The sequence below is a fragment of the Cibotium barometz genome, chromosome 58, assembly GCF_041138505.1.
Source record: "Cibotium barometz isolate CiBa-2024 chromosome 58, ASM4113850v1, whole genome shotgun sequence".
Classification (NCBI taxonomy): Eukaryota; Viridiplantae; Streptophyta; class Polypodiopsida; order Cyatheales; family Cibotiaceae; genus Cibotium; species Cibotium barometz.
In genome coordinates, this window is record NC_141103.1 from 29507563 (window position 1) to 29523097 (window position 15535).

General features: G+C 41.5%; 1 protein-coding gene across 1 annotated transcript; it reads right to left on the bottom strand.

Moving 5' to 3' along the window:
* Positions 1 to 804: 804 nt before the first annotated feature.
* Positions 805 to 1311, bottom strand: LOC147606127 (uncharacterized; the record flags this gene model as incomplete). The annotated part of the gene is made up of 1 exon (XM_086792915.1): positions 805 to 1311. A coding segment is annotated over one exon (507 nt), but the record flags the coding sequence as incomplete, so codon positions are not given.
* Positions 1312 to 15535: the final 14224 nt, after the last annotated feature.

A 15535-nucleotide genomic window follows, 5' to 3' on the forward strand; every position in this document is an offset into this window, starting at 1 on the left:
GGCAGGGAGAAAGGGAGACGCAGGGACGGGGGGCGGAGAAGCCGACGACGCAGGGAGGGGGGGGAAAGGAGGTGGAAAAAGGCGGGCGGGGGGAGGGAGAGAGGCGGAGGAAGAAAGATGGCGAGGGGGGGGCTGCGCAGAGAAGGCGAGAAAAAGAGAGAGCAGTTAACTTAGGGTTCTCGCTAAACAAGGCATATTTGATAATTCTCCAAAAATAACAACACCCAAGAGGTTCACAAAGAATCAAGACAATGGAATCATTGGAAGATTCCTCGCATGTTTTTTACTATAATTAATCAATATGCAAGGCGAGAGAAGCATTTGGGGCCAAGATTAAAACGTGGATTTTAACATTTAAAAATTGTGGACAAGTCAACCTCGCAGAGGCCGGCTTGCCGCCGGCAGCTGGGGCTGCACCCGCGTGCAGTAACGAGAGACGAGGAACAGGTCGCCTACGACGAGGCGCTATATAACATCTCGTAGGATCTATGTCGAGCACTAGTGTCTGCGTTCGTTAATTCTGCATTTCCGCTATCATCAATTAATCCAAACATTTCAAAAAAAACGAACTAAATGGCGCCCGCCTTTCCTGTGCTGGTGAGCACGGCAGTTCTAGTTGTCCTACTCCTGCAGGCCGGCCCTCATCCCAGTTGGGTGAGCGCCGCGGATGAGGACCCCCTGCAGGACTTCTGCGTTGCCCTCAACTCCGCGGAGCAGCAACAGCAGCTGGGCATGCTCACCTTCAACGGGCTGGCCTGCAAGCCCGCCGCCAACGTGCAGTCCTCCGACTTCGCCTCGCCGCAGCTACGCCAGGCGGCTAACTTCACAGGTGAGCTGGGTGTGGCCGTCAACCTTGCCAGCGCGGCCTCCTTCGACACCCAGGGCCTCTCTGTCGCGCGCATCGACTATAAGCCCAAGGGCCTCAACCCCCCGCATGTACACCCGCGTGCCACCGAGGTGCTCTACCTGGCCGAGGGCACGTTGCTTGTGGGCTTCGTCTCCACTGCGCCAAACAACACCCTCTTCTACCAGACCATCTATGCCGGTGACCTCTTCGTCTTCCCTCGTGGCCTCGTACACTTCCAGCTCAACCCGCACAAGTCCAAGACCGCCTTGGCCATCTCTGCCCTCAATAGCCAGAACCCGGGCGTCTCTCAGCTGGCTGCTGCCCTCTTTTCTTCCAAGACGCCCCTCCCTGACGAAGTTCTCGAGGCCACCCTTGGCATCGACGACGACGATGTGCACCGCCTCATCGCCAGCGTTCAGAAGACCCTCACTTAGACGCTCCAGCTCCTGCTTGTAGTTTGATATTGAATAACACAATTAATTCTTACATTTTCTATAAAGGAACAATATTTTAACGTCCTTGCAGTGCTGTTGTGCCCTCAGACGCCGCGCGTCTTCCAAGGTATCTCCAAGTAGTATATGTATATCACCTCCTCTAATTGCTTGTATGACGTTACATCGGGTGTGTTTGCATCACACCATTCTCGGTCTGCACCGATCTCAAAAAGATATCTCCCATGTTTAGGAACTGACTATGCTTTTCTAAAGGGAGTGGGACTAAGAATCTTGCATCTTGCAAGAAGAAACAAAATAACAGTAACATCTATCGAATGACACATATAATATGAAATGGTCTAACAACACAACACAGAAAAAAATCCAAAAGAATGAAAATCCTACTGAATATATGGTAGAGTTGCAATGCCCAGCAACAACAAGTACACTGACCTCAACTAATACTAAACCTAAAAATCCAATCTGGTTTTAATTTTGATTCCAATTTCCATTTCATTTTGCAAGAATCATCATTAAAGCAAGCTCTACCTTACAATAGATATCCGAATTGCCCTTCTTTTCGAGCTCTGCTAATTCCACATTCTTATGCTTGCATTGTGTTGGGTTTGATTCTCTACAATCCATATGTCTTTGTGCCCGTAAGACTGATTGATTGTTTAAACGTCCTCATCTTACAAGATTTTTAGTGCTAAATCTTCTTTGACCATTGGCATAGCTCCACACAATCGAATATCGCACTGAAGCTAAATGAAGCACCTAGACTAAACACTCTTCGATTGCCAGAATTCAGTTTCTTTAATTTTGGCTCCTTTTTTTTTGACTTGGATGCGTTCGGTCAAGTCTTCATCATTGACTACTTTTTGATGCTACAAATTTTCTCTTCCTTTATATGTTCCTCACACTCGTAATCATTTCTTAGGCCTGATTTACTCTCCAAGGTTTTTAGATATGAATAAATTGGATTCTCAAAGTAACTTAAACCGCATTATGGCCATTTCAAGTATCAAGTGATTATGTGTATCCTTCTTGAGCAAATGGAACAAGCAGTTTTAGAACTTCTTAAAAATAATAATAGGCTACTGTGACGGTCCTGAATCTAACCATATCTTAATCGTACAACTTAATCTAAGAAAACATTAAACTCACTTAATCCTGCTATTTCTACATAGCGATACAATCAAATCAGCCTTCTCAAATAGCAAACAAGCATGCATGCCATATCCAAGGTCCTTATCACATACACAAAGAATCATGTAATCTCAAACAAACATTTACATGATATAAATCTCTATCAATCGCAGCATAGCATCTCAATCAATCATAATGTATGTGTCTATCTCAATATTCTATCATCATCACCATGCTCAACAACATGGTTAGTCATAATGACCAAAATCCAGCCAATCTAGGGCTTTATTCGATGCGCGTCCACCCAACCTCCACATTGGACATCGCCGCTATCCCCGGTATGCCTCTTTCCGAATCTCCTCCTCTCTGGGTTCTACCACATGGCTCCCAGAGGGCATAAATCTTGTTCTCTGTCTCACATTCCGTGTCTAAGGACCATCAGCCCGAATCTCAAAATCTCATGTCGAGTCTCATCATCATACACATGCATATCAATCATTTATACACATGTATATAAATCATTCATTTCAAACAAAGCAATGACAAGTCATGCTTATCAGATCTCTAGTCCATAATCTTCTAAGAGAATCATATTCAAATCAATCAGAATCAACCTCAAGTGTAAAAACAAGCTTTTAATTCAAACAGTCCTCAAAAGACCATATTAGGGAGTTTGGGAAAATCTCATTACTTTGGGAATTTTCTTTTCAATCTACTTTTTGGTGTATCTTTAACATAACTCTAAATTTGTCAGAGAATGTGGATTTAGAACCTACTCTTCAAGAGCTTTCCAACGATATGTTACATGAGGGGGTTTTGACAAAATCTTAAAAGGATTCACCATGCCCTCCATTTTCTGATCTTGCAAAATGGGAATTGGGATTTTCCCAAACTCCCTAATATGGTCTTCTTAACTTCTCTTAGTCTTTTATTTCTTTCAAGTCATATAGGAAACTTTATTTTTAATATAATTAATTATCATGTTCTAATCAATAAGATCATCTCTGGTTGCAATAGCTAAGTCATAACCATTCTTACATATTAGTCTATCTGGTCTATATAGAACGTATGCGGTCTACAACCCAATGCGGGTGGAATCGCCAAAATCACCTGTATGTGAAAGTCGACTCCAAAAATAGACTACATTTTACTTTTTTATCAAATTTCGATTTGCATGTCCATCTACACACTTAAAGGCTTCCTTTGAGTATACTAACTAATTGAAAAAACAATCTTGAGTTTTTACTTTAATTTTAACTGCTCAAAAACCACTGAAAACCTGCTGGAATTCATGACTGAAATGTGTAGCATCTAAAACTTAGGATTATCTTTAATCATAACTTGGTTAATCCCGGAGGTATGTTATAGCTACACATGTATTAGGGTTGTGTCTTGGGAAAATTGTGGCTTCTAGTCTTACATGGGAATTGCCTACAAACTTTCATCTTGTAAATACTCCCAATACTTCAACGTTTGAACCGTAGAAAAATCCTTTCACTTTGATAATCCAACCTTTGTAACTAAGCTGCTTTACCTTGATAAAACAAAGATGTCTAGATTTAATGCAAATTCTAATTATAATGTATATTCAAGATCTGTTTAGCCTGAAGACTAATAAGACAGTTCATGCATTCAAGATCTCTTGAAGGAGAACCTCTATGTACACTCAAGTTTTGCATGTGAGATTACCCATCACATAACCCTAGATCTCTATTTACGCTCAACAGAGTGGCCAACTATGAGACATGTATCAACATGTAAACTAGGTATCTCCCTTGTCTGAGGACCTTAGCATGCACTTTGGAGTTAAGGATATTAAACCCGTCAAATTGCCTAGGTTTACACATTCATAATCTTGTCTACAATTTTACTTCTCTTTGCACCATCATTGTTTATGTTTCCTACAAGCTTCATAACTTCTATAGATTCATGATTCAGAATGAGTTTAATGCTCTTGCTTGATTTTTTTGATACCACCTTCATGTTCAAAATTGATATTTATCCCTAGTATATTGCATCCTTTATCTAATGGAAGCATAGAAGGGCCAAGAATTACATGCTTGGATTGCCATAATGGGTTGCTAGAAAGAAAGCTTATTATTGTTGGTAACACCTTGGTTGATATGTATGCTAAGTGTGGCTTGCTTGCAAAAGATGAGAAGGTTCTTAACAAACTTCTAGTTAGAGATCTAGTCAGAAGGATTGTCTCAAGGAATGATGCAATAATTGCAAGATATGTCAACACGGGCATGGTGAGGAAGCACTGAACAATTTCAATCAAAAGAGGGTGTATCTCTAAATTATGTCACTTTTGTCTCTACCTTGAATGGGTTGCTCAAAATATTATCATAAATGGATAATTGTAAATATTATTGTATCTCTCAATGGGTAATTTTAAATATTGTTTTATCTCTCAATTCTATCACTTTTGGTTACACCTTCAATGGAATCGTAGAAGCTAAGAGAAAAACATGCTCATACTTCCATAAATGGGTTACTAGAAATATTGATTAAAAGGAACCTTGTTCTTGGTAGAACCTTCGTTAATATTTATGCAAAGTGTCGATTGCTTGCAGAATCTAAGAAGATTGACAAGTTTCTCACTAGAGATGTAGTCTCATGGAGTCATGGAGTAATAGTAGGATATGTCTAACACGAGCATGGTGAGGAAGCATTGAACTATTTTAATAAGATGACAGTGTGAGGGTGGTATCTCTGAATTCGGCCACTTTTGTTTACACCTTGAAAGCTTGTGGCACCCAAGGACCTACACCCAAGGACCTACATGCAAGGGCCTTCAAATAAATGTAGACATTTCCAAAAATGTTTTATTGGCAAAAGACCTTTGTTGCTAGATATGTATTCTAAGGGTGGTTGCTTGTGAAAGCACATAAAGTGTTTGACAAGTTTCTAGTCTAAGATGTAGTCATGCTTGCAAAAGTATAAGAAGTGTTTGACAAGTTTCCAGTTTAAGATGTTGTCATGCTTGTAAAAACACCTTTATAAACCATAGGTAACATGACATTCATTTCATCATTTTCAAAGTAGTTTTCGAGCTTCTTTATGGGTATTTAGGACATGTGTCCTTTGATTTTGGGTATAGAATGAGAGTGCACAACTCTTCCTTCTCCTTATGTTCCTCTATTTAGATATTGTTTTCCTTAAGTTTAGAGAAGTCTCTCCAAAGGTGATACCTTCCTTACAAAAAGAGAACTTATCAAGACTCAGAATTCTAAGGACAAGAAGCTTGTGAGTCTTGCTATGACCCAAGTATGATATTCACACTCACTCAAACCTGCCATGTCCATTGATCTGTTCCTCTAAAGGGGATGAAATAAACTCGTTGCTAACCACCTTGGAGAAAATTTATATGGTGACTGTAAAGACACCTGAAAGGATAAATTTTACCTCCCAATGAATCCTCCTTCAGTGCATCTAACAATGTGGGGTATGATTGATTTGATTTTAGAGATAGAGGATTCAAAATTGAATCTTCCTATAGCCTCTTGAGAATGGTCATAAGTTTGTTGAAAGCCTCTGGTTTTACTTCAAAACTCCCACATAGGTTCTATGAGGGAGCCTCATAGGCTCTCATTAAGTCCCCCCACATAGGTTCTATGAGGGAGTCTCATAGGCTCTCATTAAGTCCCCCCACTAAGTCCTTCCTCATAGGTTCTATGAGGGAGTCCTCAATATAGGCTCCCACTAAGTCCTTCCTCATAGGTTCTATGAGGGAGCCTCATACACTACAAGACAATGCTGCCATACACGCGTTTCATACACGCGATAAATTACGAACGCGTGTATGGTCGCGCTTGTATTTGAATAGAATCGGGCGCGTGTATTTTAGCATTTAAGTTTGCGTGTATATTTGCATTTATTAACGCGTGTATAAACGCGTTTATATACACGCAGTAATACACGCATATATACACGATAATATTTACGGGGTAATACTCGCTATTATACACGGAAAAATACACGCCACTGTACACGGATTAATACACGCATGGCAGAGAAAAACTGAAAAAAAACTGAATTCCTTAACAAAATTAAAAACTATTTTCCTTAAACCATCTCATAGTACATTACAGTACACATCATTACACAATCCCACTACATGCATTTACAACAATGAAATATATTCAAAAATAAATCATGCATATGAGATGATAGAAATGTCATCAATTTAGAACATACAGTGACGGATTGGTTAGGGTTCGATCTCATCTTCAATAAGATCCATCCTTGTCAAACGATCAACATCAATATCCATTTGATCAATTGGTAAGGCTACGATTAAATTTATTCCACTATCGATATTCTGTACTCCATTGATAATGGTATCGATGTCCTGATCATCCTCATCAACATCACCATCATCCTCAATGGTAGGGTCATTCTCATGATCATGAGAAATGGCATGCTCATCCTCATTATCACGATCATCTCTTATTTCTTGATCATCGATCACAACATCTTCAATGGCATGTTCGACGTCATCTTCATTGCGGCTTGTTACATCCTCCATGTGCTCCATATCAGTGAATGTATTATACATCACTTTGGAACGTGGTGCAATAGGGATGACGTACCACCATTTGATGTCATGCACCATTGGTAGATAGATAACCTACTCAAATACACACAGTACAGTAATTAATTAGCATATCAAAAGTCAAGGGGTACGCGAGCTTAGATATATATGTACATGAAACACATTAGTAAAAAAATGCATACCTGCTCACATTGTTGTGGCAATATGAGCCTATCTTTCTTTGTTTGCCAGAACTTTGTAGAGTCAATAGTTACATATCCACTTGCATGGCGTTTTATCGTTGCATCAGGCCCTTTTTCCACCACGTTCATTTGCCATTTGACATCCAAAACATACACAAAGAAGCGACGAAAGTCAAGCCTAAATATGTCTTGGATTATGCCACAATAATCATCCATTTTTCCATTAGCTCCCTCAAAGCTACTAATGACACCGCAATCTTGTGTATTTCTCTTTTCATCAATTCTTTGTGTTCGAAAATGCTTGCCTTCACACCATATAGCATTGAACATAGTGCACTGGACCAAAATAGAAGCAATATTTGTGTAAGCAATGTGAATAAATATTAAAAGCAAATCACTTACAACTAATGCAAAACATTAGTTCTATGTACCTTTGACATGCATCCTCGTGCATACTCCCATTCTTCCGCCGTGATATGCAGCCCCTCGTCACTCTCTGCTCTCTCCATTTCCTCATGCAACCAATCAACATGGATATCATTCGGAAGTGTTGCTAGATGCTTAGGGTACGCCTTCCGAGAGCCATGTTGCCTCCGAAAGAGAGCTCTTTCTGCTTGCCTTTTTGTCTTTGCATCCTCATATCTTGTAACCCATCTGCTCATCACATCACTATTAAGGATACAAGTGAAATTGAGATCATCAATCAATGTTCTGTCAATTACTTTACTCTGTCCTTTTCCTTGAGGCACAATAGAGGTCATCCTCAAGTCCTCTTCATTGCTCCATAGTCGTGGCAAAGAGCTGTCCACCTGACCAAGAAATTCTGAAATATATACAAGAGACTCTTGTATCAACCAACCCTCGGCCATGCTTCCTTCAGGCCTTGCACTTTGCCTCACAAAGTCTTTTAAGGTCTTCATGAAGCGCTCTAGGAAGAACATCCAACGTGCATGCACAGTACCACATAAAGCAATTTCGTCCACTAAATGCACAATGAGATATAGTTGACTTGTGAGAATGGTTCGCGGAAAAGTCTCCTCTACCAAACAAACCACCTCCACTGCCATAACACGCGCATCATCCAACGTGGCTGGATCAATTGCTTTGGAACTAACATATCTGAAAAATAAATAAATAGTACGTTATACCTCATGCACGTTCATTTTGCAAGGTATAATGAAGGGTGATCTGAGCATGGGTTTTACATACCTCACAAGCTCGCCCATCTTATAAATACATTTTTTCAAACTCTTATTCGCACAATGGTCGATGCTAGTAGGTAGTATGAACTGCGCACATAAGAGCACATTTATGGTTTATGGCATTACAAAATTTAATTTCAACGTACGTACAAGACTTGGAAAACACTTACTTGAAGCATCTTGTGCCAATCGTGGGACTTCAACCCATATAGTTTCTCAACGCCTCTTTTCTTAGTGGTTGTAAAGGCTCCCTTCAATGATCTCATGCATCCAGTGGGAGTACGCAAAGTGGTGATGGCCTGCTTTACCTGCTTCTCCTCTTTCTTTGATATAATCCATGGTGCTGGTGGAAGACGAACGTGCCCACCCACCTCTCGTGGCCAAGCTTGACGCATACGTCCTGCGACCCGCAAGTCCTCACGTACGCTAACATTGTCTCGTTTACCAGTAATATGTTCCCAAATACCAGATCCCACATTCTTGAAGATGTGCATGGGATCAAGAAGATGGTTGATCTTAAGATGGGTCCAATATGGCAGCCGGAAAAAAATGAAGTACCTGCACAAGGGATTGCTCTATGTGACCTTTAATCCAATTAGAGACTACACAAAACAAGATTGAAAAAACATCACTATACCTGTTCATGCCATCTGGAGGAAGAATAGTTGTAGACTCCCAAATACGCTTCCAATCTTTTGCACGAAGTGTTTGTGGAGGAATGTTACTCTTACTAGCAACATATTTAGGATGATCTGAGGGGAGAAATCGATGATGATTATCGAATATAGTCTTACACAAACCATCAGCATACTCATGTACTAACGAAGGGCCACAAACAGGACATGCATGTTTACCCGATGTTTTCAAACCTGTTAAAATATAAATAAAAGTTAGAATAATAAAGTCAAACCGTCTAATTAATATATATAGCCAATAGTAATAGAGTAGGGAGGTAATTAGAATTCTTACCAGAACAATCGCTGTATCCTGGAAAGTCATGCATTGTCCACATCAACACTGCTTTTAAGTCGAAGTGTCGAGAGGAGGGAGGCCTAGAAACATCCACCACCGCAACACCTCTCCATAGTTCCTCCAACTCATCAATCAGTGGTTCAAGATAAACATCCATATGCTTGACTTTATGTTTCCCTGGAATTAGAAGGGATAACATAAGATGTCCCTTCTTGATCGCCATTGATGGTGGAAGGTTATAATTCACCAGCACAACTGGCCACACGCTGTATGCGGTGCTTTTGAAACCAAATGGATTCACTCCATCCATACCCAGGCCAAGTCTCAAGTTTCTCGGCTCTGTTTTAAAGCTGGGCCACTCATCTTCAATATGCTTCCAAGCAGGAGTGTCTGCGGGAATTCTCCACATGCCATCATCCGATCGATGTGAGGAATGCCATGACATGAGCTCTGCTATGGATTTGCACTTGAACATGTGTTTGATGCGAGGAATTATAGGAAAGTGTCGCAAGACTTTACGAGGTACATCAAAACTCTTCATATCTGTTCTGTACCTTGCTTCACCACAAGTGGGACATGTCAGAGCCTCCTTATGCGTCCCACGAAAGAGAATGCAATCATTGATGCATGCATGTATTTTATCATAATCCAGTCCTCCAAGAGATGTCACATAGCGCCTCGCTATGTCTCTTGAGGTGGGCAGTCTATTTTCCTTTGGAAGCATGTTTGACAATAGCCTGCATCCAATATCATCAATTATAATTAGTCTTAAATCCTAAACCTTAAATCACTAATTCAAATTTATAAGTTAGAATGCTTACTTCAACAATGCGTCAAGACTTGCATTGCTCCATCCATAAACTGTTTGTATATTAAGTAGTTCAAGGGAAGCACGTAAAACTGAGAATGTGCACCCTTCAAACACCGGTGTCGATGAAGCTTTATAAAGATGCTCTTGTTCCATATCATCGTCGTCCATACCTTTGGGATCATCCTTAAAAAGATTCCGCACCATATCATCAAGCACCTCCTCTTCCACAACTTCGTGGGGTGCAGGGCTATTGTCGTCCCTTTCCCACTCATCTCTGACAATAGATCCCGAAGCTCCAGCATCATCTCGTCGACGCTTTACGTGCTCTCGTCGCGCGTAGGGTACCATGTTAGGGTGTGGTACTGCATCCTGCTTCAATTTATCAAATTATATGTTACAACTCTATTAATTTAATTTGGATACCATGAGTCATTTGAATACCATCAATTTACATCTACTCACCTCTAAACCTGTTTGATTCCATTCTCCATACATGGAGATGTGATTCAAGGTAATTCGACGTGCTCGTACAATGCATCCTTGACATCGATTACACATACATTTGATCCGTTGTCCCAACCACACATCGCGATTACGATGACGCATTGTCTCATCTTCCCCAGAACTGCTTGAAGAGGTTGATGACATCCTGTGTACAAACCAGAAAACACAAACTCATTATATATTTTTAATGAAAGCACAAAATCGCGTGTATTCACGCGGCTATATCCTAAAACTTGCGTGTATAAACGCGGCTGCTTCCTAAAAAACGCGTGTATTCACGCGGCTAATGTCTGCAAAACGCGTGTATAAACGCAGCTAAAATCATTTACACGCGAATATACCTGCGTTCATAAACGCGAACATAAACGCGGCGGCATATTTAAACTAAAAATAGCCCGCCTTCCCCAAATATAGATTTTGAACTTAGAAATCAACAGTGCATGCGTTTTCGCCTGTTTTCGCCTCTTCCAACAGCAAGGAGGGAGCAGAGAAAGGAGCACACACACGGGAGAACGAGGGAGCAGAGAAGGAGCAGAGAGGACTTACTTTTTCAGAGGTGAGTCACTTTGTCCTGTGCCTTGTCTCTTTTGTCAGATTTGTTTACTTTGCTCTTTGCTCTTTGGGTTTGTCTTTTTGCACACGATTAGGTTGCTGCATCCTGACAGGGGCGACAATGGCTGGTCCTTTTATAAGGACATTCTGTCTTTGTCGGGGGGTCGGTCTTTTCGAGAAAATTTTTTCGCAGGTCGCGTGTAAGAACGCGTGTAAAAGCGCGTGTAACTTGTCTGCAGATTTCTTTCGCGCGCATATACACGCGTTTTTTGCCGGGTGTATACACGCGTTTTTTGACGGGTGTATACACGCGTTTCTGCAGACAAAAAACTGCGGCGTTTCAGATTTCATGGTTTGCAAGCAATTGACTTGTGTAATGACAATGTGTGAGTCAAGAGACAGCCCATGATGTACATGATGATGTTTGTTGCAGGTTCTTTATGGATATTCCAGGTTCTTCATCCGATCCATTTGCGTATAGCAATTGGTTGATGGAGATGATGAATCACTTTGGGTGCCAACCTGGTCCGGTTGAGCTTACAGAGTATATGTATGCCCATCCCCCTCCTTCCCTGCCTGGTGTCTATACCCCTACCGCGAGTATCCAGGGCACTCCAGTGCCGTCTATTCCTCCGAGTCCGACGAGACGGCATGCAGCTTCTCCTCTTCCACGTCCACCGAGGAGACATACCTCGTCCCAGACACACTCACGTACACCCTCACAGCCACCATCACGTGCTCCCTCAGAGCCACCGTCACGTCAGGGCTCACAGCCACCGTCACGTAGACAATCCCCCAGTCGTGACTCCACCCGCAGCAGTAGGAAGAGTGGGAGTGGAGGATGCGGCGGGTGCTTTGGTGGGGGAGGTGGGGGAGGTGGGGGAGGTAGTAGGGCACGGGGTGAGAGAGGAGATAGAGGGAGAAGAGTTAGAGGAGACAGTTCGGAAGAGGAGGAGATGAGAGAGATGGAGAGAGTGGTTTGCTATGATGTGACGGATAGGGGCGGGATAGTGATGGATGCGAGGGGGAGGGAGGTAATGGAGTACATGCGTGGGGTAGTATCAAACTCATATAGAAATTGTTTTATTAAATTTAAAGATCAAAATAGCCGATTAGTTGGGGAGGTGATAGAGGCTGTACACAGTCGGTACCCCAATCCCCCACATGCTACATTCTCGGATGTATGGGGAAGGACGCGAATAAGGGAGATCTTAAGTAATAAAAGATCTCACCTTAAAAAACTCGCGTACGATGACCGACTAAATGTAGCTGCGGGTGGCTATCCTGCCGAGAAACCTGCCACTGCGCACAAACGCGAGTGGAAGGAGGCAAAGAAACGAGCAGAGGGTGGCGTGAAGAGCAGGCAGCATGTGGAGGCACGACGGATCCAGATGGAGACCGTTGGATCTTCGCATTTCGGATCTGGCGGCGTCGAGTCATGGGAGGCAGAGTTCGTAAGTATCCTGTCACTTTATTTGATTGTTTACTTAATTCATTGATTCTATGAATTGTTTTAATCTTACAAATTGTGTTGATTATGATACAGCGACGGGTTACGGGGAGGAAGCCCACAACCCACGATACTGCGTATGCTCGCCGGCATAGCAGACGTGACACGTGGGCCATCTTCAGAGCCGAGGGACGTATTACGGACGCGCAGTTTGAGTTGGCCATGAGACCATACGGTCGACAGGTACTTGAAAATTCGTAACGAATGGTTTTGGTTTATTGAATTGCATATATATATATATATATACTTATATACTATATATTACTTGAACAGGCACAAGCTGCTGATGATCCACCGGCCGCCGCTGCAGAGGGTGGACGTGAGCACTACTCCTCGGACAATCCGACCGATGCGAGCTCATCTGAGCATGGGGGGAGCACCGAGTCATCATCTGGGTCTGAGTAGTACTCAGATTTGTAGTATCACATTCCATATTTAGGATGTGATTGTATATATTTTTTTGTAAACTCAAGCCATGGGCTACTTCGAGATATGGACTCCCTTGTATACATGTATGAAATTTTGATAGTAATATTGAATTGATTGATCGATAGTATTACATTCATGGCTGTCTTGAATCGTGTAATGACAATGTATGCATTCATGTCGTTCTTGTCTTAATCTCCCTCGTGCATATGTTCTTCGTGGATGGTCTAATGGGATGGTCTAATGCACCAAAAACCCTAAACCAGAGAGTGCTATTGGGTGCTGGAATGCTGGAACAGTATTCAGGCACCAAATAGCACTCTCTGGGATTTTTTTTTTGCTCTCTGTTCGCGTGTATAAACGCGTCAAAACTGTTAAAACTTGCGTGTATCTGCGCGGATACTCTCGAAATTACGCGTGTATTAACGCGTATACACTGGCAATAATGCGTGTATAAGCGCATCTAGATAAAAGAAACGCGTGTATACACGCAAGTAAAAACGCGTCTGTGACATTGGAAGTAAACAGGATGCGGCTATACACCCGTGTATAACCGCGTCTAATATAATAAGAAGCGTGTATACTGGCGTGTATTAACGCGTCTATGAAAAAAAACGCGGCTAAACACCCGTGTATACGCGCGTCTGAGAGGTACTGTACACGCGGTTTTACACGCATGTCTCTGGCTGCGATTATACACGCGCTGATACACGGGCCCGCTACTTTTTTTCACAAGTCATTTTTAGCGGCTAAGAGCGCGGGTATGAGCCCAATCCCTTGTAGTGATAGGCTCTCATTAAGTCCCCCCACTAAGTCCTTCCTCATAGGTTCTATGAGGGAGTCCTCAATACAGGCTCCCGCTAAGTCCTCACTCACTACATCAGCAGTGGTCATAAGTTTGGTCAACACCTTTGCTTCGCTCTGAGGGTCCCTCACATAGGTTCTATGACTCGACCTTTGAACCAAGGTTTGAGATATGTTGGGCTAGGGTCAATGGTCCTTACTCCACCACTTGCTCAAGTTTGGGCTCTAATTTATCATGTATCTTTCTTACAATCTCTTGGTCTTATTTTATATTCTCTTTCTTCAAGACACAATTTGGGTTCTCCATGAGTTTCTTCATAAGGATTTGTAATTAATGGCTTTCTTCTCTTTGGGAAGATTTGTTTTGCATGGGAGATCACTTATCTCCATAAAGGGATGTAAAAGCTTTGGAGCTCTCATGTCAACCACTTTCAATATTCACAATGTTTTTATCCTTGACAACTTATCATGCTTTATGTTTACATGTGCTCTTTGAGGTCTTATTCTTTTGGAGGACCTTTGGTTTTATTTTGTTAGCCTTTTTAGGGGCTACCAGCCTTTAGGGCTTGCACCTTGATCTTTTTAGTTGCTTGCTTTGAGGTTAATGCTTGAGCTTTTAGCTTATTAACAACCTTTTATATTCCCTTGACTACTTCCATCATCTTGGATTAGAGCCTTTAGGGCTTGCACCTTGATCTCTTTAGTTGCTTGCTTTGAGGTTAATGCTTGAGCTTTTAGCTTATTAACAACCTTTTATATTCCCTTGGCTACTTCCATCATCTTGGATTAGAGCCTTGTGATTGAGTTAATGAGTAATGTATGAGTTGCAATGCCCAACAGCAAGTACTTTAACCTCAACTAATAATAAAACTAAAAGTCGAAATCTAGTTTAAATTTTAATTCCAATTTTCATTTCATTTCGGGAAAAATCTCATTACTAAAGGCTCTACCTTATGATAGATAACCCAATGACCTTCTTCTTGATTGCCTTGAGCCTTGTCTAATTCCATGTTCTTCTACTTGAGTTATATGGGGTTAGATTATCTATAGTCCATATATATTTGTGCCCTTAAGACACTGATTGATTATTTAAAGATCTTGGTCTTACAAGATTTTTAATGCTAGATCTTGTTCGATCTTTGGCACATTTCCACGTAATCAAGAACCATACTTAGGCTAAATTAAAAACATCTACTAAAGGGTCTTGGATTGCCTTAATGTACTTTCTTTGATTTTGGCTCCTACTTTTGACTTAGATGTTTTAACTCAAATCTTTCTTGACTACTTTTAATGATATTAAATTTCTCTTCCTTTATATCATCTCTAACCGGATTATGGTGACTATGAAGACCCATGAAAGGCTAAATTGGGCCAAATTTTACCTCCTACTAAGTCCTCTCTCACTGCATCTAGCAATGTGGAACCTGATTCAATTGGTTCTAGAGGTAAAGTTTTTGAAATTGGCTCTTTTTATTGTCTATTGAGAATGGTCATACAATTGGTCAAGGTCATTGTGGTTTTCTCTAAATCTCTTGAATAAGTTCAATGATTGGCTCTAGTAGAGCTCTAGTATAAGATTTTGGA